Source organism: Abramis brama (genome assembly GCF_963993115.1).
Source record: "Abramis brama genome assembly, chromosome: 23".
Classification (NCBI taxonomy): domain Eukaryota; kingdom Metazoa; phylum Chordata; class Actinopteri; order Cypriniformes; family Leuciscidae; genus Abramis; species Abramis brama.
This window is the reverse complement of record NC_139985.1, coordinates 29,470,032-29,489,586: the sequence shown is the minus strand read 5'-3', so window position 1 is coordinate 29,489,586 and position 19,555 is coordinate 29,470,032. Positions and strand designations below refer to the sequence as shown.

The following is a 19,555-nucleotide window of genomic DNA, read 5'->3' as shown; positions in this document are numbered from 1 at the left end:
CACTGCCTAAAATCTAATCATTATCCAATAGCTTAGTTTGTTTAATGAACACATGACTTGTCTTGTATTACATGCTGTGTAACTAGATAAAAATAGGATATGTGCATTTGTAAACCAATACAGCTGACTTGACTGACATTTACTGTGCCTGATTATCTAGAGTAATCGAGACTGTTAAAGTGGTCAGCAAAACTCTGTATAAGATTTATTTTAGATTTTGATTCCACCAGACATGCTTCTCTATCCAGCCTTTCTATGAAAAAGGATTGCGGTTCAGATGAGAATTGCACTGGTTCTCAGTACTGTTGATATTAGCTCATTGCGCACACATGGACATCTGCCACATCCACTGGAATCAGGTCAGGATCTCATCATAACCTTCATGTATTAATATGAGAGAAATGAACCTGCGTGAAGCAATAAATCATAATCTCTTTTTATTTTTAAAGCTGTTTTTATTTCTTATTTTTAATGCTGTTTCCTTATGGATCAGGTGCTCCAGACGGATAAATGATCTGAGAATAGACACACATGTCTGTGCAGGTTTCTTGATAACCCGTCCTCCGGTTACATCATGACAAGTCAATGTATTGATTTATTTCAGAAGAGTCAGCTCTTTAGGTGCTAATCTTTTAAGAGCTGTGAGAGAAATTTCCGTGTATCACATGAAACATTAGTCAGACCACGTCCACTTCCCAGATCAGTGGGCGGGGCTTTCGCGCTCTCTGCACGCCATTGGCTGAGCCCCAGAAAGGTGTGCGCGGAAGGCGAGCGCTCGTGCGATATAAACAGAGCACCGGTGAGCGCGTGCAAGGTGATCCGCGCGTGCACTGGAGAAGATGCTTCCTCAGACCCTGAAGGTGACCGGCAGGAGCGCGCTCCCTCTGCTCAGGTGGGCTGACGTCATGCGCGCGCCCTCGTCTCAGCAGGTGAAGACACTCGAGCACATGCCCGGACCTTCTTCCGCGGGATTCCTGTGGGATCTGTTCTTCAGACGCGGACTCACTCGCCTCCACCAGATGCAGGTGCGCGGACTGATATCTGCTGCTTATGAACTCATTTGATCTAGTTTGATCTTATTCGATTCCTTTGGTTATTATGTTTATTTTATTTTAAGAGGGACCCTTATGTTCATCTGCAGTCCCTAAATTATGACACATTCTGTTAAATGGCAGCAGCTCTGCAGCGACTACATGTAGTGCATTATTATTCATCCTTAAATTTAAAATGCAGCTATATGTTTTCATGTATAAAGACCTAATTTATACAAATTTAAAGTGCATGTCATTCCAATTTAAAATATTATTTGAGAAATATTTAGTACCTGTGAACTTGCATTGAGTTTGCGCCACTCTCCACTAACGCACTTTTAAATGGATTTGTTTAAGATGAAATTATTATTGTGTACTTATTTATTTTAATCTAATTTTTCATAATTTTTAAAACACATTTGTGTTGTTTATATTAATCTAATTTGTATTATTTATTTTAATCCAATTTTAATTTATTTTAATTTATTTATTTTAATATATTTAATTAATTAATAATTACTTTTTTTACACTGTTTTTCTCTAAACATTTCCGTGGATCCCAAGTAAGAACTCTTTTGTTTTTGTTTGTTTGTTTTTTTAAACCTGACTCCCAATCATGTTAATAGTTTCTCTGTGCATGAGTGTACACCTGAAACAGTAAGCTCATGAATGATAAGCTCATGAATGATACGCTCATGAATGATGAGCTCATGAATGATACGCTCATGAATGATAAGCTCATGAATGATACGCTCATGAATGATAAGCTCATGAATGATAAGCTCATGAATGATAAGCTCATGAATGATAAGCTCATGAATGATACGCTCATGAATGATAAGCTCATGAATGATAAGCTCATGAATGATACGCTCATGAATGATGAGCTCATGAATGATGAGCTCATGAATGATACGCTCATGAATGATACGCTCATGAATGATAAGCTCATGAATGATAAGCTCATGAATGATAAGCTCATGAATGATACGCTCATGAATGATAAGCTCATGAATGATGAGCTCATGAATGATACGCTCATGAATGATGAGCTCATGAATGATACGCTCATGAATGATAAGCTCATGAATGATAAGCTCATGAATGATACGCTCATGAATGATAAGCTCATGAATGATAAGCTCATGAATGATGAGCTCATGAATGATAAGCTCATGAATGATATGTGCCTGTGTTTGCAGCTGGAGGGCAGGAGTAAGTACGGGCCGGTGTGGAAGGCCAGATTCGGACCCATCCTGACGGTTCATGTGGCAGAACCGGATCTGATCGAGCAGGTTCTGCGTCAGGAGGGTCATCAGCCCATGCGATCCGATCTCTCGTCCTGGAAGGATTACCGGCGGCTCCGGGGAGAAGGGTTCGGACTCCTGACAGCGTGAGTACAAGCGCTCAGCAAACGCGTTCTCCCAATGCTTTACTCGTCTGTCTGGCGCAGGCAGCTCTTCCTGAAGAACTGCAGTTTGCAGGAGTAATCAGGTGCAAAATGTGCTGTATCTCACAGTCTACACAAGGGGATTCACTCCATTATGACTTCATTTACAAAACCTTTCCATACGATAACTGGCAAACTCCAAAAAAAGACAAAGGTCATCATAAAAGTAGTCCATAATGTTCTTTTAATGTGACGAGGGAGTCTGAGCACGGGCTGGTTATCGCCGGTGATGGGAGCTGAAGCTGACTGAAGAGGTTTACTGTTAATCAGTTTTAATGCTTAAGAAGAGATGAGTTGCATGACTGGACACGGTCACATCACATCAGTCATGAGTCCAGATATCAGCGTCTGTCACTGAGTGTCGCTGCAGATCGCTGTTATCCACACATGCTATAATCACACACGGTTATAGAGTCAGCTGGTCTTTATTAGAGTTGGTATTACTGTGTTCTGAGAATTGTCTGATTCTCTTAGTAATTTGAAGATTGCAGCCGTTCTCATAGTAGATTTGAAGCGTCATCCTTTGCTTGTGATTTATGGTATGCTTGTAGTCATTGATCCCTCGGTGTGTGTGTGTGTTCAGTGAAGGCGAGGAGTGGCAGAGCGTGCGGCGTCTGCTGGGGAAACACATGTTACGACCCAAAGCTGTGGAGGCGTACGACCTCACGCTGAACTCCGTCGTCACGGACCTCGTGGAGAAGCTCAAGCTACGCCAGCGGGAGAACGCTAGCGGCCTCGTGTCCGACGTCTCGGCCGAGTTCTACCGCTTCGGTCTCGAAGGTGAAGCACTGACACTCCTGAAGAACCAGCTAACGGTTTGTCAGATACACCAGAGTTTGGTGTAGTGCTGTATGACTGTCACTGTCTTCATGCCACGTTTTCTCTTCCCTGAAGGCATTTCCTCGGTGCTGTTCGAGTCCAGGATCGGCTGCCTCGACCCGGTGGTTCCGGTGGAGACGGAGCGCTTCATCCAGTCCATCAACAGCATGTTTGTCATGACTCTCCTCACGATGGCTATGCCTCAGTGGCTCCACCGGCTCCTTCCCAAACCCTGGGAAACCTTCTGCCGCTGCTGGGACGACATGTTCCGGTTCGGTGAGTGTCTGAAAGAGGTCACAGGTCACTGGGTTCAGAATTGGGTCCCTTTAATTAATGAGTGTGAAATTGAATTGAAACGGACACCTCTTGTAGGAATTGGGATTCAACTTGAAACTTGTGAAATTCAATGGTAATGCATTCTAGGAAATTAAGTGTTTTATAAAGCAGTTTATATTTGTAAGTCAAGTGGCACTTGTAAATCTCTTTGAATGAAAGCATCAGCTAAATGAATAAATGTAAATATATAAAGGTGACATTTCAAAGATATCTGTCTGTAAAAACCATCAAACATCAAAGACCGTTAAACAAGTATGGTGCATGTAGTTTTAAAAGCTCTGGTGGAAGGGGGAAATTATTCTTTGAAAAGTAATATTGGCAGTCCAGGGGGTGTTTCCCCAAAGCATTATTAGCCAGCTGTGGTCGCAACTTTCATCATCACTAACATAGTTAAATCATAGTTCCAACAAACAATCCCAAACCACATTGCAGAGGTGTTTGTTTGGACCTGTAGCTCTTTACCTGTGGTTAGAAGAATAGTTTTATTAGTTTGGCTTGTGGACTGGAATAGATCATACTCTTGAGCTATTTCAATCTCTATATATTAGTGTCAAGAAGAAAGTGTTTTTGTGGAGAAAGCATGTATACGGGAGGGACGTGTATGTTAACATGAACTCTTGTCTTCAGCAGTTTCTCTTAATAAACAGCTTTCTGTGTTTCATGCAAGTGAGCTATAATAATCTGATGTCCGTTATAGTTGGAGTCGATTAATGGGCAGAAGTTACACTGTACTGTTGTAGTTAAGCAGTAAATTACATCATTGTTCAGGAAATGAACCCCAGATTAATACTGGCTGATGATCACTGGGTTAAAATGTAGGTATTTGCAAGTTTCCTAACAACACCCCTAATAGTCAAGTCAAGTCACATTTATTTATATAGCGCTTTTTACAATACAGAGTGTTTCAAAGCAGCTTTACAGAGATAACAGGAAAACGCAACAAGGTTTGTTTCCAGAAGAAAGCATGCTGGTTTGTTTCCAGAAGAAAGCATGCTGCACGGGCTCTACAGCCAGAACCCAACAATGTACAATAGTGACTAAATCATTTACCAAACTGCAACAGAACCTGATTTGAACCGTCGCAAAGAGTACATGTGGCTTAAATGCTGGAAATGTCACGTGGATGTTCTTCATCTGTACTGTGATTCTGGCCGTAATGATGTGGATTGTAATGTCCTTAATGATGTGTGAGATTTTGAAACTCTTCCTGTCATCACAGCGAAAGGTCACATCGATCAGCGTCTTGAGGAGGAGAGGCAGAAGATGTCTCGAGGAGAGCGTTTAGAGGGACGATACCTGACCTATTACCTGTCTCAGGCCGGCATGCCGCTGAAGTCTGTGTACAGTAATGTGACCGAGCTGCTCCTCGCTGGCGTCGACACGGTAGGAATGAATGAAATGAAATATACTTTATTGTCCCTGATAGGGAAATTTGTAATGGACTCCATAGCCAGCATTTCGCCAAAACCTGATACATTAAAAAAGTACACAAAATATTCATCCACATCATATACATAAAAATAAACAGTCTAATTGAGTTCATAAGAGCGATAGAATACATGAGATGGCTCGCTTAAAATCCTTTTAGCCTCATTTAATGTGCATTGCTCATACAGAGTCTGAATACTAGGATAGTCTTTCAGTCCAGTCATTTTCATCGAAGTTCAAACAGTATATAGTATCTTTGATTTTGATTTTACAGAAAGATCACCGTACCATGTGGACAGACCATATCTGATCACACTTTCTAGTACAGACTGATGGGAGATATTTTTCAACTCCACTGGAAAAATATGTTCCTTTTTTATCAGTCTGGGTTAGGGTTAGTGTGAATCTCCTTCATCAGCCCTGGGACATTAAACAGGGCATTTGCATGGTTTTTAAAATGACATTATTGAGATCGACACAAATTAAATTAATATCATATGTCCATTCAGAACATACCCATAAAATCTAAAAAAAAGTTTTATCTCAGATTCATCTATTTAATAAAACAAGTTTGCATATTTAACAATGACTTAATACTGCTTATCAGCAAAACAGGGTTATTGCAAGTTTAATGAGGACCTATTCTGCCCTTTTACAGTCTTGATGTTGTTCCCGGCTCTACTAGAACAGGTTTTCCTGCTTGAATGTTGATTATTTCCTCATATTCTCCATTGTTGCGGCTCCTCTCTTCCCAGTCTGTCAGTAACGCTCTGTTTACTTCCTGTCTCTATGAACCCGTGCTTCTGATGACGGTGATTCGGCTCTGTCTATTAAAGCTTTGATAAGTTGGATCACCGCGAACATTCAGATCTGAGTTCTGATCCAGAGAGAGCCGTTGTCATGTAAAGATGTGAAACAGCTTCACAAACAGTCTTTCTGTCTTACAATCATTCAGATTATCACAGAAGTACTGGGATAAAAGTTTATAGTTCAGATATAAACACTGATGTCTACGGTAGAGATCAAAATGGAGTAAATCACCTTTTGAAAGAAACTTGATGCTTCAAATAAATATTGTATCAATTACATCTTTACACCAGTAGGTGGAGACAAGTGACTGTTTAAAAAAAATGCGTTCAAAAACACTGATTCATCCAGGAACGAAACATATAAAGTCTTTATATGTGAGTCATTGAATCATTCAGTGAAATCAATTTTATTTAATTTTTTTAATAGTTGAATATTAAGTATATCTGGGGGTCTTGTTGTCAGCGGCTATATTCCTTATATCTTCTGACCCTAGCAACACCCCTGACGTGGACCCTAATTAAAAAGTTTTACACCTAAGTAAATGAGTTTTACTTTTGACAAATCTATTGAAAGTCATGTCTACCAGTCATATCAGAAGCCTAATAAAAGCTTTGCAGGGGCAGATATGCTCCTGGGTGACCGGGTTAACCCACTCGTTATTAGACACTTCACAGGCTTTCTCCAATGGCCTTGGTCAAGTTTTCTACAGCGATTTACACAGTACAGACGGTTTTAAAGCAGATTCACAGTAATAAACAGAATCAAACTTCATCAAATATGAGACTTATTCAGTTTTAGCTATCAGCAGCTCTACAGAAGACAAGAGTCATTATTCAGATCAATTCACTTTAACTACTACTTTTGCACGATGCTGCATCCACACCTCTAGATAAGTCATACCTTTATATGATATCAGGCTGATATTCTAATAAAGACTGAGGTTGGGTGTCCAAATACAAATTCCTGATGTATGTTTCTTTCTCATCGCTGTAGATCTCCAGCACGCTGTCCTGGTCCCTGTACGAGCTCTCTCGGCATCGGGAGGTCCAGAAGGCTCTGCGGGACGAGGTTCTGGGCGTGATGAAGGACCGGACCGTCCCAAACGCAGGCGATGTCGCTGCCATGCCTCTCATGAAGGCCGTGATCAAGGAAATCCTCAGGTAGAAGGACTGACGTTTTGTGCATTCACTCTTCTGTCAAATACAGTTTATCCGTTCCTTTTCTTTTGATGAGTTCATTATATCAAATTAAGTACTGAAACATTTCCAGGCTCTATCCTGTAATTCCGGCCAATGCGAGAGTCATCCCAGACAAAGATATTAAAGTTGGAGGATATCTCATCCCTAGAAACGTGAGTAAATCTTTTGTGCTTTAAAACTCTACACGTGCACTTAGTGAAGCTGGTGTTTACAGGCGTGCGTGTGATCAATCCTTCACAGACTCTGATCACTCTCTGCCACTACGCCACGTCCCGTGACCCGAAACACTTCCGAGACCCGGACTCCTTCGCCCCGCAGCGCTGGCTGAGCCGGTCCGAGGGAAACCATCCGTTCGCCTCGGTTCCCTTCGGCGTGGGCAAACGCAGCTGCATCGGCCGGCGCATCGCTGAGCTGGAGCTTTACCTGGCGCTTTCTCGGGTATTTATTCTGCAATCAAACCTGCATGTCTGTTATTGTGACGTGAACGTCGCCATGGAGTGGAACTGACATGCTCTATTTTCTACATGCATGTTATTGATCTTATTGAGAACAATTCGTCCATGCTTGCGTGACATATGCAGGATTCTTCTGGAGATGAGTCCCTCAGTGTCTTCAGCCCTCGCTGTCCTGCAGAGTTTATTTCCAACCAGCTTTTCCCAGCGACCCTGAAGAGCGTGATTAGCTGGTTTAGGTGTGTTTGATTAGGGTTGGAACTAAACTCTGCAGGACAGTGATTTAGTGCACTTAAGCTCCGCCCCTGCAACACTTAAGCCCCACCCCTGAAACACATAAACTCCGCCCCTGCAGCTCACACTCATCTGCATACACCTTTGAAGCCGTGCCCACATCTCAACAACCAATCAACAACTGATGCACAGAACCAAGCCCCGCCCTACATTTAGCGTTACACTCGGATGTATGTCACGATACAGAAGGAAAGATCAGTCACTGGTCCACAACTTTAACAGAGACGAACTTTCTCACCTTACACCGTGTCCTAACTACAAGCGACGCAACACACGATAAAAAGTTATTTTCCATGTTAATCGAGTGTTTGTCCTAACCAGCCGCGACCGCGACATGCGACGATTCTATTTTAAAAACTATTTATTTTTCTGCGACGTCGCGCTGGAACAACAAACACAAAGTGTGGCGATGATGATCTCAGGTACTGTTTATGTGCTTTATTTAATGTTAAAAGCATGCAATGTGACTTTGAATATCATTAGCCGTGTTTCCACTGTCGGGCCAGGGCCGGGCCGTGCTAGAGCGTGCCAGGGCCAGTCGCGTTTCCACTGTCACTTCCGGGGCTTGATCGGGGCTTACTCGGGGCTTACTCGGGGCTTACTCGGGGCTTACTCGGGGCTTACTCGGGGCCAACGGCCAGGATTTCTGGCCCGTCGAATACCTTGGGCCAAAGCGGGCCAGCTCGGGCTAGAGGAGTGGTTACGAACAGAGGCGGAGTTCACCTGAGTCGGGAGACGGCAGCGCCGGATGATTCTGTCAGCATTAAAGACTTTTAAAATAATTTAACTTGCGTTCATGTTTGAATGCCTTCTGTTTGTGATGCAAAAGACTATGTGCGCTAACCATTACCATAGTAAACATAGTAAACGCTTGAAGATACACATAGTAAAAAAAAACATAGTGAACGCTTGAAGAAATCAGACCAATCTTAATAAAATATAATTAATATCATTTTACTGCATCTGTATTAGTTGTTTGAAGAGTAAAAAAAAAAAACTGTCGGTCTTAACGCAAGTTTACAACCGGCAAGTCGATCGGACTAAAAGGGAAAAAAAATAATTAATTGGGTCGGTCCTAAATTGACAGGGTCGGTCGGGTTAGGGCAAACAAGAATATTTTTAAGGATGGCCTCAGAGAGACAGCTTTCACTGTTTATCACATCGCTCCTGTTTGGACACACACACACACACACACACACACACTGGTGCTTCTGTCCACAGTGTAAAACTACACACACACACACTGGTGCTTCTGTCCACAGTGTGTTCTGTCCACAGTGTAAAACTACACACACACACACTGGTGCTTCTGTCCACAGTGTAAAACTACACACACACACACACACACACACACACACACTGGTGCTTCTGTCCACAGTGTAAAACTACACACACACACACTGGTGCTTCTGTCCACAGTGTAAAACTACACACACACACACACACACACTGGTGCTTCTGTCCACAGTGTAAAACTCCACACACACACACTCGCGCTTCTGTCCACAGTGTAAAACTCAACACACACACACACACACACAGACTCAGCTCCAGGTTTGTGTGTTTCTTTGATTCATGACACATTTTTTCTCTCACAGATTTTAATGCACTTCGATGTGGAGCCGGCGAAAGAGAACGACACGGTCCGTCCGATGACCAGAACTCTCCTGGTTCCAGAGAGACCTATCAACCTGCGTTTCATTGAGCGTTGATCTGGAGGTCAGAGGTCACCAGGACCCGGTGAGACAGAACTGGCCGTCTCTGATGGTGAGATCCAGAGAGCCAGGAGGATTCTGGGATGTCCCGAAGAGAAGGAGGCCCGAGGCCAGAAGCGGGTCACGAGCCGGCCGTGTGTCCGAGTCCCTGTGCGGATCTGCGTGAACTCAAACACTGGGGAACTGAAGTGTGACCTCGTATTATCATCCATGCTAACATAAGAATGTAAGAACAGCTAAAGATGTCCATTGTTGGATAAAGTTGCACAGAAAGTACTTTTGGTCTCTTCGGGACTCGGAAAACGGAAAGGCACAGGAATCTACTTGTCAATATATTTACAGCTGTTAATTTATAGATACTTTTATGTAAAACAGCTCAAAAATGAGGAGAGAATCCATGGAGAGGAGAAGCTTATGGTCAAATGAAGATGAAGATTTGGTGCTAATATACGGTTTTTGCTGGTTTAAGAGCCGTCGCTGGTCTGATTCGCTGGTCTGATTCGCTGTGGTCTGATTCGCTGGTCTGATTCGCTGTGGTCAGATTCGCTGGTCAGATTCGCTGGTCTGATTCGCTGTGGTCTGATTCGCTGGTCTGATTCGCTGGTCTGATTCGCTGGTCTGATTCGCTGTGGTCAGATTCGCTGGTCTGATTCGCTGTGGTCTGATTCGCTGGTCTGATTCGCTGGTCTGATTCGCTGGTCTGATTCGCTGTGGTCAGATTCGCTGGTCTGATTCGCTGGTCAGATTCGCTGGTCTGATTCGCTGTGGTCAGATTCGCTGGTCTGATTCGCTGTGGTCTGATTCGCTGGTCTGATTCGCTGGTCTGATTCGCTGGTCTGATTCGCTGTGGTCACTCTGTTGAGATGAAAGATGATTACACAGCATGTGTTTATAACTCCATATAAAGATACTTTTCCCACATATTGTTGCATTAACTGTGAACTGGAATAATATCAAATCTATAAACATCAGCCATCCATACATATTCAGGAACAATATTAGACTCTTAATAATTGCTGATAAACCATATTCAGTGTGATTAATTAATAAATCACACCATATGTGTTTGTTAAATAGGTCTCACTTTATATTAGGTGTCTTTAACTACAATGTACAAAAAAACTGAATTTCACTTCATTTTAAGGTGTCCCTTGTTATAGTGTAATTCTACATTTTAAATATTGAATAATATTAATCAGCTATATGTACTTTAGGGTTTGGTTTGGGGTTAGTTGCATGTATGTAATTATGCATAATTTACTGTTATTACTATAGTAAGTTGTTATTGATATGGATACTGGTATGGTTAGGACCGGTATGGGGAGGGTTAAGGATGGGTTAAGTGTTAAAGGTTAAAGGTTAAAGGAAGGTCAACAGTGTAATTATAGATGGAATTACAGAAATGAATCACAGCTGCAATTACATGCAGGTATTTTTAAAAATAATTACAATGTGAAAAAATGTATGTACACACTAAGTGCACTTTATCGAATGGTTAATTTACATGTTAGTACATACTAGTTAGAGACACTTAATGTAAATGGCACCATTCATTTTCTTTCAAGTAAACTTCACAGGTAACTGCATTTACTGTATTCTTAAAAAACATTCATGTTGCTGGTTATAAAGTGTCTGCTTTTGATTAAAAACTCACAAAAAAACAGGAATTCTTTGGTTAGTGGCTCGCTCTTATTATGATATCGGCCATGCTAATCCACAGAAGCTTGTCTAACCCTTCTTCACAGGACTGACACACACACAGGGTTAACCCTCTTCACAGGACTGACACACACACAGGGTTAACCCTCTTCACAGGACTGACACACACAGGGTTAACCCTCTTCACAGGACTGACACACACAGGGTTAACCCTCTTCACAGGACTGACACACACAGGGTTAACCCTCTTCACAGGACTGACACAGGGTTCTCAGAATGGGATCGACGCTGTTCTAGTAACACAGAGGCTGATGAACACAAGGCCACTCTGTGTTTGCTCTGATGTTTTCAGCCGCAGTCTTTAAACACCAGCCGCTCTGAGCCTTTGACAGACGTACAGGGATCAGAGTGATCAAAGCTCATGTGTGCTTCCAGCATTATTACTGGGAAACGAGCAGGAGATCGCTCCACAGAAGCTCCTCGTCAGTCCGGGGTTTCCAGATGTGGACTGAGAGTCTTCTGGTCAGTCGCCGCTAGAACCCTAAAGCACGTTCTGATGATCATGTTGAGATTCAGTGTCATAAGTGGACGGGAATTTATTTCATAACAGCAAATAAGAATTGAAATAAACTGAAGAACGAATGGTCATCTCTAGATTGTTAGAACTGTGCCATTCTCAAGTATATAATCGTTTTAATTAAAAATCTTAATGCTTATGCTTATTTGAAAGCTCCAAGTGTGAATGTAATAGCAATCAAATATAGTTATGGGTTGTTTGTGCACAGCAAGTCCCAAACTGATGTAAGGATGCCATCCTGTGGTGAGGCCTGTTCGAGAACTGAAAGCATATGAAATAATAGTCATAAAAATAGTATGATAAATAGTATGGCTCATATAGTAGCCTATGATATATTGAGAATATGGAGCTCATTGTCGAGGAGGAAAAAACACTTGCCAACAAAAAACAGTGATATTTAAAGATTAAATTAAATATAGCCTACAGCTTATTGATTATGCAGACTATATTCAGGCGAGCAGATGAACCATAGCACGAATGCAACATTTTCCAGAGTTTTTCCATAGAAAGCCATTATAAAGAAAATGCTTTAGCATTTCCGTCGACCAGGCTACACATTACGAGTCGTGGTCTCATTGGCACAAAATAATTTAGATGAGATTAGATAATAACGCAATAATTGGTATTTATAAAAAGTAAACTTGAAGGGAAAATGTGCGGTCCTTCACGCAAACTCTGACCCAGGCGTACGCACAAAAACAGGTGAAATGGCGACACCGTCGGCAGATGGAAGAAACACGTGAAAGTGTGTGAAACTGTAGACCGTTGTGTAAAAGAAATGGCAATACTGCCTCTCATAAATAACAAAGACTTCACAAAGCAAGTCTTACAATTAACAGCCTACACGAACACCCGTTTGATCAAACGAAGATTACAACAGAAATGCAAATTAACACATAGAAAAGTGAAATGTGTTCTGCAATAATATTGGCATGTTATGCAATTCATCCTCATAACACATCTGCAGTTTGTCAGATGCAATCAAATGGATGGTAATAAAATGCCATGATGCCATCACAATGCGTAATGACGCACAATGGCTGATCCTGCGCTTCACGCTTGCGCGTGACTGAAGTTACATTGTTTGGTTTTCCTCTCTGTGTTTGCCATGATTTCGCAATCGATGAATATTAACTTGTGGGCGTTTCACGGACTATTTATGGGCAACTATGGGCGTGACATGAAGCCGCAAAAGCTGCGCTACATTTAGAATTGATTGTGATTTATTAAGGGAAAACTGCGTAGGATGTGCGTGCGCACGGTTTTATAAATCCGAATATTTCTGTGTGTACGCACGTCCTATGTTTCATCCGTACGCCACTTCTGACGCAAGTCCTACGCAAAGTTTTATAAATGAGGCCCCTGGTTTGGGGAATAAAATCATGAAAAAAAGGATGACGTACCCAGCGGGCACCTTGACGTCAATTTGACATCAACAAATAGTCAAGATTTTGACCACCATGTATGACATGCATGAATATGCATATTTTCATTAAATTTTGTAATTATTTCCTTGTGGTTGTAAAGATGCCTAACAAAGGTATCAATCTGACATGTTTTTTCTGGTCCCTACATCTCAGGTCAATATCATTGACATTAAATCGATGTTGATTTGATGTCAGGAAACGACGTCAAATTGATGGGAAATTTATGTCAAAACAATGTCTGAAATGTCTGAAAAAAGTATATTTATTACTCATTGTAAATCAATGTGACAACATCTAAAAGACCTAGCCTGAATGATCTTGAAAGTTGTAGACCTAGGTCTATGTATTTTGCATGTGTGTTTTCATTTATTTAAATCCTAGCATATTTACATTTAGTTCACGTTTAAAATGACAGCAGACACTATAATTGCATATACTATAAAAGGTAAATTTAATCTGATATTGAAGCTTGATATTGAATGATATCAAAATAGCATTAAAATGACTTCAACATCATGACATCCTGATGTCAAATAGATGCCCAGCAGGCACAGGATATAGACTACAGCGTCGGTCAGACGTTGGATTTTGGTTGAAAATGAAAGTCGGGTTGACGTCTAAATCCAATGTTTGTTTGACGTCAGGCTCCAACGGTGGGCAGTCGTTGAATTTTGGTTGGAATAAACCAAACAAAAAGGTGAAATGCATGGCCATACACTTATTACCAGCTTCACTTAAAACTAACCAGACTCACTTTATTTAATTTCCGGTTTAAAGAAATAATATTTTGTATTTTAAAGTCACCATGATGGTGGTTAGCGTTTGCTTTAGTTGTGCTCTTGACCCTTAACTCTTTAAATTAAAATTTTCTCTGGCTGCTATAATTGTGTATTTATAAAGCACAATTGTTATAGCTAAAAAAGCCGTGAGAAAATGAAATCAGATGATGTTGGCTGTTTAGTGTTGATGATGACGATATCATCATGTAATTGCCTGAATCCCTGATCTTATTTAGTGTCTAATGCTTTGATTATATAGGACTTGTGGTTTTTACGTTGTTTTATTCATAATATAAGTCATTTGATTCTACAGCATATCTAACAGTGCTGTTTATCAAAAAATATACTTGATTTTTAAAAACCTTTAATCTATGGCAGTACAGACATCAAGAAACAGCATATGAATCTCAACAATGGTGACAATCAAACAAAATATCCAGATAATCAGATCAACTCCAGCTGCATAATTTATTAAAGCCGCAATGCATGCTGGGAGATAAGGGTGAGTTTTGATTGGTGGTACCCAGCATGCACTGCAGCTGAAGCATTTAATTTATTGTCACCATTGTTGAGAGTCATACACTGATTCTTGATGGCTAAGTAATAATGTAGAGGAAAAAGTTGCATTATGTTGCATAATGCATTAAATGTTTTGAAAATCCTTTATATTATTTGATAAACAACATTGTTCTCATGCTGTAAAATCAATTGTCTTCTATTATAAAACAACATTAAAAATACAAGTTCTATATAATCAAAACATTAGACACTGAATAAGATCAGGGATTCAAGCAATTACATGATGATATCATCATCAATAAACAGCCAACATCACCTGATCTAAATTTTCTCATGGCTTTTTTGCCACAACAAATGTGCTTTATAAACACAATTACAGCAGCCAGAGAAAATGTTATACTAAAAAGTCAAGAGTCAAGAGCACAACTAAAGCAAACGCTAACCACCATCATGGTGACTTTAAAAAACAAAATATTATTTCTTTAAACCGGAAATTAAATAAAGTCATCAAACAAACACTGGATTTAGACATCAACCCGACTTTCATTTTCAACCAAAATCCAACATCTGACCGACGGTGTAGTCCATATCCTGTGCCTGCTGGGATCAACATCATGACATCTTGACGTCAAATAAATGTTGAATTGACATCAAATGCCAACAAAGCATGACATCAAAATAACATCAAAATGACATCAGCAGAGGTCAAAATCTTGACATCAAATTGACATCAACGTTTTGACGTCAATATGACTTTCATTTTTGACCTATTTCGTGACGTAATTTTGACATCAATGTTTGATGTCGCATTGATGTTAAATTGACATCAAATGCCCACTGGGTATGTAAGGTCACCGCTGACTGGCCAATGAAGTTCTCAGCAGGAATCTCCTTTCACCACTGAGAAAGCTTTCGGCAAGCCTGGGGCACGTTCAAGTTCAAAACGGTGTGCAACGTTTTGTCGGGGCTGAACGCAGCCCTGCAGTTATTATCCACTGACACAGTCTTCACTCTGGTCCTCTTCAGCGCCTGTAAGTGATCTCTCTCACGCAGACACACATATCATATTAACAAACAATGAAAAGCACAGTGGTAATGTATAATAACATAATCTGAAACAGTACTAACAATGTCTAACATCTATATTCTTGTAGTGTGACAATATATAGCTATCAATCAAACAACGAATTACTGTATTTACACAAATCTTTCTTGAAATAGAAAGAAACTGGGAAACAACAGTACTATAGTCTATATAATAGATATATTATCCGTGAAACAAAGAATTATAAATTCATTACAGTGCACACAAAGCAAAATGTAGATGGTTAACTCACAAATAAAATTATAATTTTTTTTTTAACATCAAGATTGTATGTAATGTAAGGGAAAGATGCTTTACTGATAATTTATTTCAAGGTGTTTAAATAATAACTTAAATGGTATTTTTTTGCAGTTCAATTCAATGCTTCTATAGTGTGACATTGAAAATGTTGTCTCCCATTTACATAAAATAAAAACGAATAAAACAGTAGTTTGAGAAGTGTATCAGTGCAGGATGCAAGAAATGTAATTTCAGTAGAAACACTAAATGATGAGAAATCAGAGACTGTAAACAGACAGTGGCAAATGATCTCAAAACTTAATATTCAGAACATCGATATTCCAGCTGTTGGCTGTAGCAGTGGTGGTCGTCTCTTTTGGGTCTGGAGGCTTTCCGTACTCCAGCTGCTTATTTCTGTCCTATTCCGCTGTTTCTACATGTCACTCTGTGTTAAAAGCTTTCCTCTTGAACGAAACGAGCAGACTTTAACCCCGTCCTCCAGCGGGAGTGTGTCCGAGACAGCGATGATGATGAACGCAGATCCTGAACTCTCTCTGTTTCCCGCAGACTGCCGTTTATTTGAGGACTCGTTCAGCGCGGAAAACACATACCGAGTTTCTGGACAGAACATCACAATTCATCAGTATTACTGCGCAAACCTGGGCGTTTCTGCGTCCGTGTGGGACTCCGTGAGTCTTTATTAATAAAACTATTTACATATTGAGTCAGCAGCTTCTATAAATAGAGAAGTAGGCCTACGGTGACCGGGAAGGACATGTTCGTTTCACTGAGTTTTGTCGTAGTAACTGAAAGCTGATAATGTTGTGGACACGCGTTTAATGCGTAAACAAACCTGCGTGACCATAGCAACCTGGGATTATCACAAACGGATATCAATATTTTATTTTTAATTAGGAATGCCGCAATGTATTTGTCATTTTATAATGTCTTTAGTCAATTAAAATTCTATCTGATTAATCTATTAAAAGTGTAAAACTAAAATAAAAGATATAAATAAAATCCCATTATATGTTAGGAAAAATGTCATTTACGTCATTTCTTTGATACACTTGTTGATTTGCACTGTTCTGTCATAGGCTCTTCATTTATGTCAGTTCTTTGAGAAAGAGTCTCTGGATCTCAGTGGGAAGCGGATAATAGAGTTGGGAGCGGGAACGGGGCTTGTTGGAATAGTGGCTGCACGATTAGGTAAAATATTGATTTATGCTTGTGCAATTGTTCAATCAATCAATCAATCAATCAATCAGTTTATTTATAAAGCACAAAATAAACACAACTTCCTTTGACCAAAGTGCTGTACAGAGGAAAAAACATGATGCAATACAATACAAAGACAACAACAGGACAGTTGCTTCAACATTCAATTTGCATACGACAGATCAAATAAAAATGTCTTTATCCTCACTTTAAAGATACACAGAGTTGGCGCAGCTCTGATTTCAGGAGGGAGGCTGTTCCAGAGTCTAGGAGCGGCACTAGAAAAAGCCCTGTCTCCTCTATTTGTTAAGTTCTCAAAATGCTGATTGTCATCTTTCTTGATTGTCATCTTATTTTTAACTCTTTTCCCTTCATGGAAGGGATTAATCATAGGGATTGAAGAAATAGTAGCAAATAGTACACAGTGTATTAACATTACTGGCATGATTTCTCATTCTTGAATAACTGTTCTGCCATTGAAATCTGGCGTTTTTTATATTGCCATGGAAGCAGGGGCGTTGGACTGGGGGTAAATCCAGTACTGATTACCAGGGCCCCAAGGGGAGAGAGGGCCCTTGAATTTGGAACATGGGGGCCCATCAGGACTGCCTATACATAGGGCCCGGGATCTTGTGCTACGCCCCTGCATGGAAGCAACTGAACGGACATCTCACACTCAACTAAACTTTCATTGTTAGAAACATGACCTGTAATGCCGATTCTAACTCGCAGACAATCTTCTGTTGTCTTTCAGGAGCCCAGGTGACCATCACAGACTTGCCTTTGGCCCTCGCTCAGATCCAGAGTAATGTTGAGTGTAACACTCCTCTCTCCGGCTGGCCCTCAGTCGCTCCGGCGGTGCTCCCGCTGTCCTGGGGCCGTGACCACGACTCCTTCTCCTCCAGCTGGGAGTTTGTGCTGGGCGCTGATATCGTCTACAAGCCTGAAACCTTCCCTCTTCTCCTGGACACGCTGGCTCATCTGTGTAAGGACGGAGCTGTGGTCCTCCTGGCGTCCCCGATGCGCAGAGAGCACGGCGCTCAGGACTTCTACCACAGTGTGTTACCACAGATGTTCAAGGTGGAGCTGGTGCAACGAGATCCGGAGAGCAATATCAATATCTATAAAGCCACTTTGAGATGAGTCCGGGATATTGGAGCCGATCTCAGCGTCTTCGGCCATGAACAGGGAAACGGCCAGAACGGATGGACAGTCCATCACATGAGGCAATATTAATGAACTTTATATCTGGAGCTGGGAGGTTTGAATATATACTATATTTATACATCTATTTATGAATAAAAATGATCTGGCATATTGTACACTTCAGTAAAATTATTGTTCTCCATTAAATTCTGGTGTGAAAATGAATGTTAATTGTAACTTACTGACGGTGTTGTGGAGTACTCACATTCTCTTCAGAAACTGTAAAAATCATTTGATGGATAGTTGGGTTAGTAGTTTTATGTTTGAAATGAGTCATTTTGATATTTCAGAAAGTTGTAGAGGAAAGGCTTTAAACACACAGGTATTCTCTATACTGTATGATTATAATAGCTTTTAGAAGATGAAGAACGGCTCACTGTGGATGAGATACAGAGCTTATAAATACAAAGCAGCTTATGCAATTAAACAGTAAAATCAGGAAACTATATATCTATTCTTTTAACAGGGTTATATCCATGAGGCTCAGCTCGACTGCCCGTAGTTACATTATTGTTGTCAAAAAGAATATAAAAGTTTCTTAAAAGTGCAAATTACGTCTTTCCATGCAGATACAAAAATAAAACTGTTATAAAACTGTATTTCCTTAGTTCCTCTGATCAGAGTCGGATTGAAAGCAGAGGTGTAAAGTCCAGGGGTCAGAAAGTAAAAGTCTTTTATATGTTTATTCCACCCATAAACTCAGCCAGCGGATTCCACTAATTAGTTCTATAGTTGTGAAAAACGGCTAATTAGCAAATCCAGGTTTGGAACAAAATACTGAGGAGGACTTTTACTTTCTGAACCTGGACGCTACACCTCTGATTGAGAGCAAATGTAAAACAGCAAACAGCTCACCTCTCTAGTGCAACAAATACACAAGCCATGTTGTATCTGTAATTTAATATTTAAAAATTCCGAACCGTTTGCATCAAACTTTACAAGGTGCCATTTTAAATGTGCATTACATGACAGGTTTGAAACCTAATACATCAGCCACACTACACTAGAATACTTTTCTAATACATTTTAATTTGTCTTATGTCATTTTTGGTAAAAAATATAATAATGTCATAGAACCCTTGCAAAATTATTTTAAATAGATTAAGAAAGCCACCGCCACATCTATGGTTAGATTGATTTGTTTAGATCCAGTGAAATATCTGCAACACCACCTCATGTTTTAGGTCTTGTTCTATGGGATCTATGAGTTAATACCTTGCAATCTGCAATCTCACCACTAGATGCCACTACACAAATGCATGTTGTAGATTATAGAGTGAAGTTTTCGTAGGTTTCATGAAAATGGTTCCCT

The 19,555-nt window shown here is 40.4% G+C and overlaps 2 protein-coding genes across 2 annotated transcripts; both read left to right on the top strand.

Moving 5' to 3' along the window:
• The first annotated feature begins 760 nt into the window (after positions 1-760).
• On the top strand, positions 761-11,188 carry cyp27b1 (cytochrome P450, family 27, subfamily B, polypeptide 1). The gene is made up of 9 exons (XM_084101445.1): positions 761-1,025; positions 2,234-2,424; positions 3,065-3,261; positions 3,376-3,576; positions 4,856-5,019; positions 6,868-7,034; positions 7,144-7,225; positions 7,314-7,511; positions 9,418-11,188. Exons 1-9 carry the CDS (start codon positions 840-842, stop codon positions 9,529-9,531), a joined length of 1,500 nt encoding a protein of 499 aa, XP_083957571.1. The 5' UTR covers positions 761-839; the 3' UTR covers positions 9,532-11,188.
• A 4,416-nt stretch (positions 11,189-15,604) lies between these two features.
• LOC311074944 (EEF1A lysine methyltransferase 3-like) lies at positions 15,605-18,837 on the top strand. Its single transcript, XM_084101989.1, has 3 exons — positions 15,605-16,508; positions 16,917-17,028; positions 17,792-18,837. Exons 1-3 carry the CDS (start codon positions 16,125-16,127, stop codon positions 18,178-18,180), a joined length of 885 nt encoding a protein of 294 aa, XP_083958115.1. The 5' UTR covers positions 15,605-16,124; the 3' UTR covers positions 18,181-18,837.
• Positions 18,838-19,555: the final 718 nt, after the last annotated feature.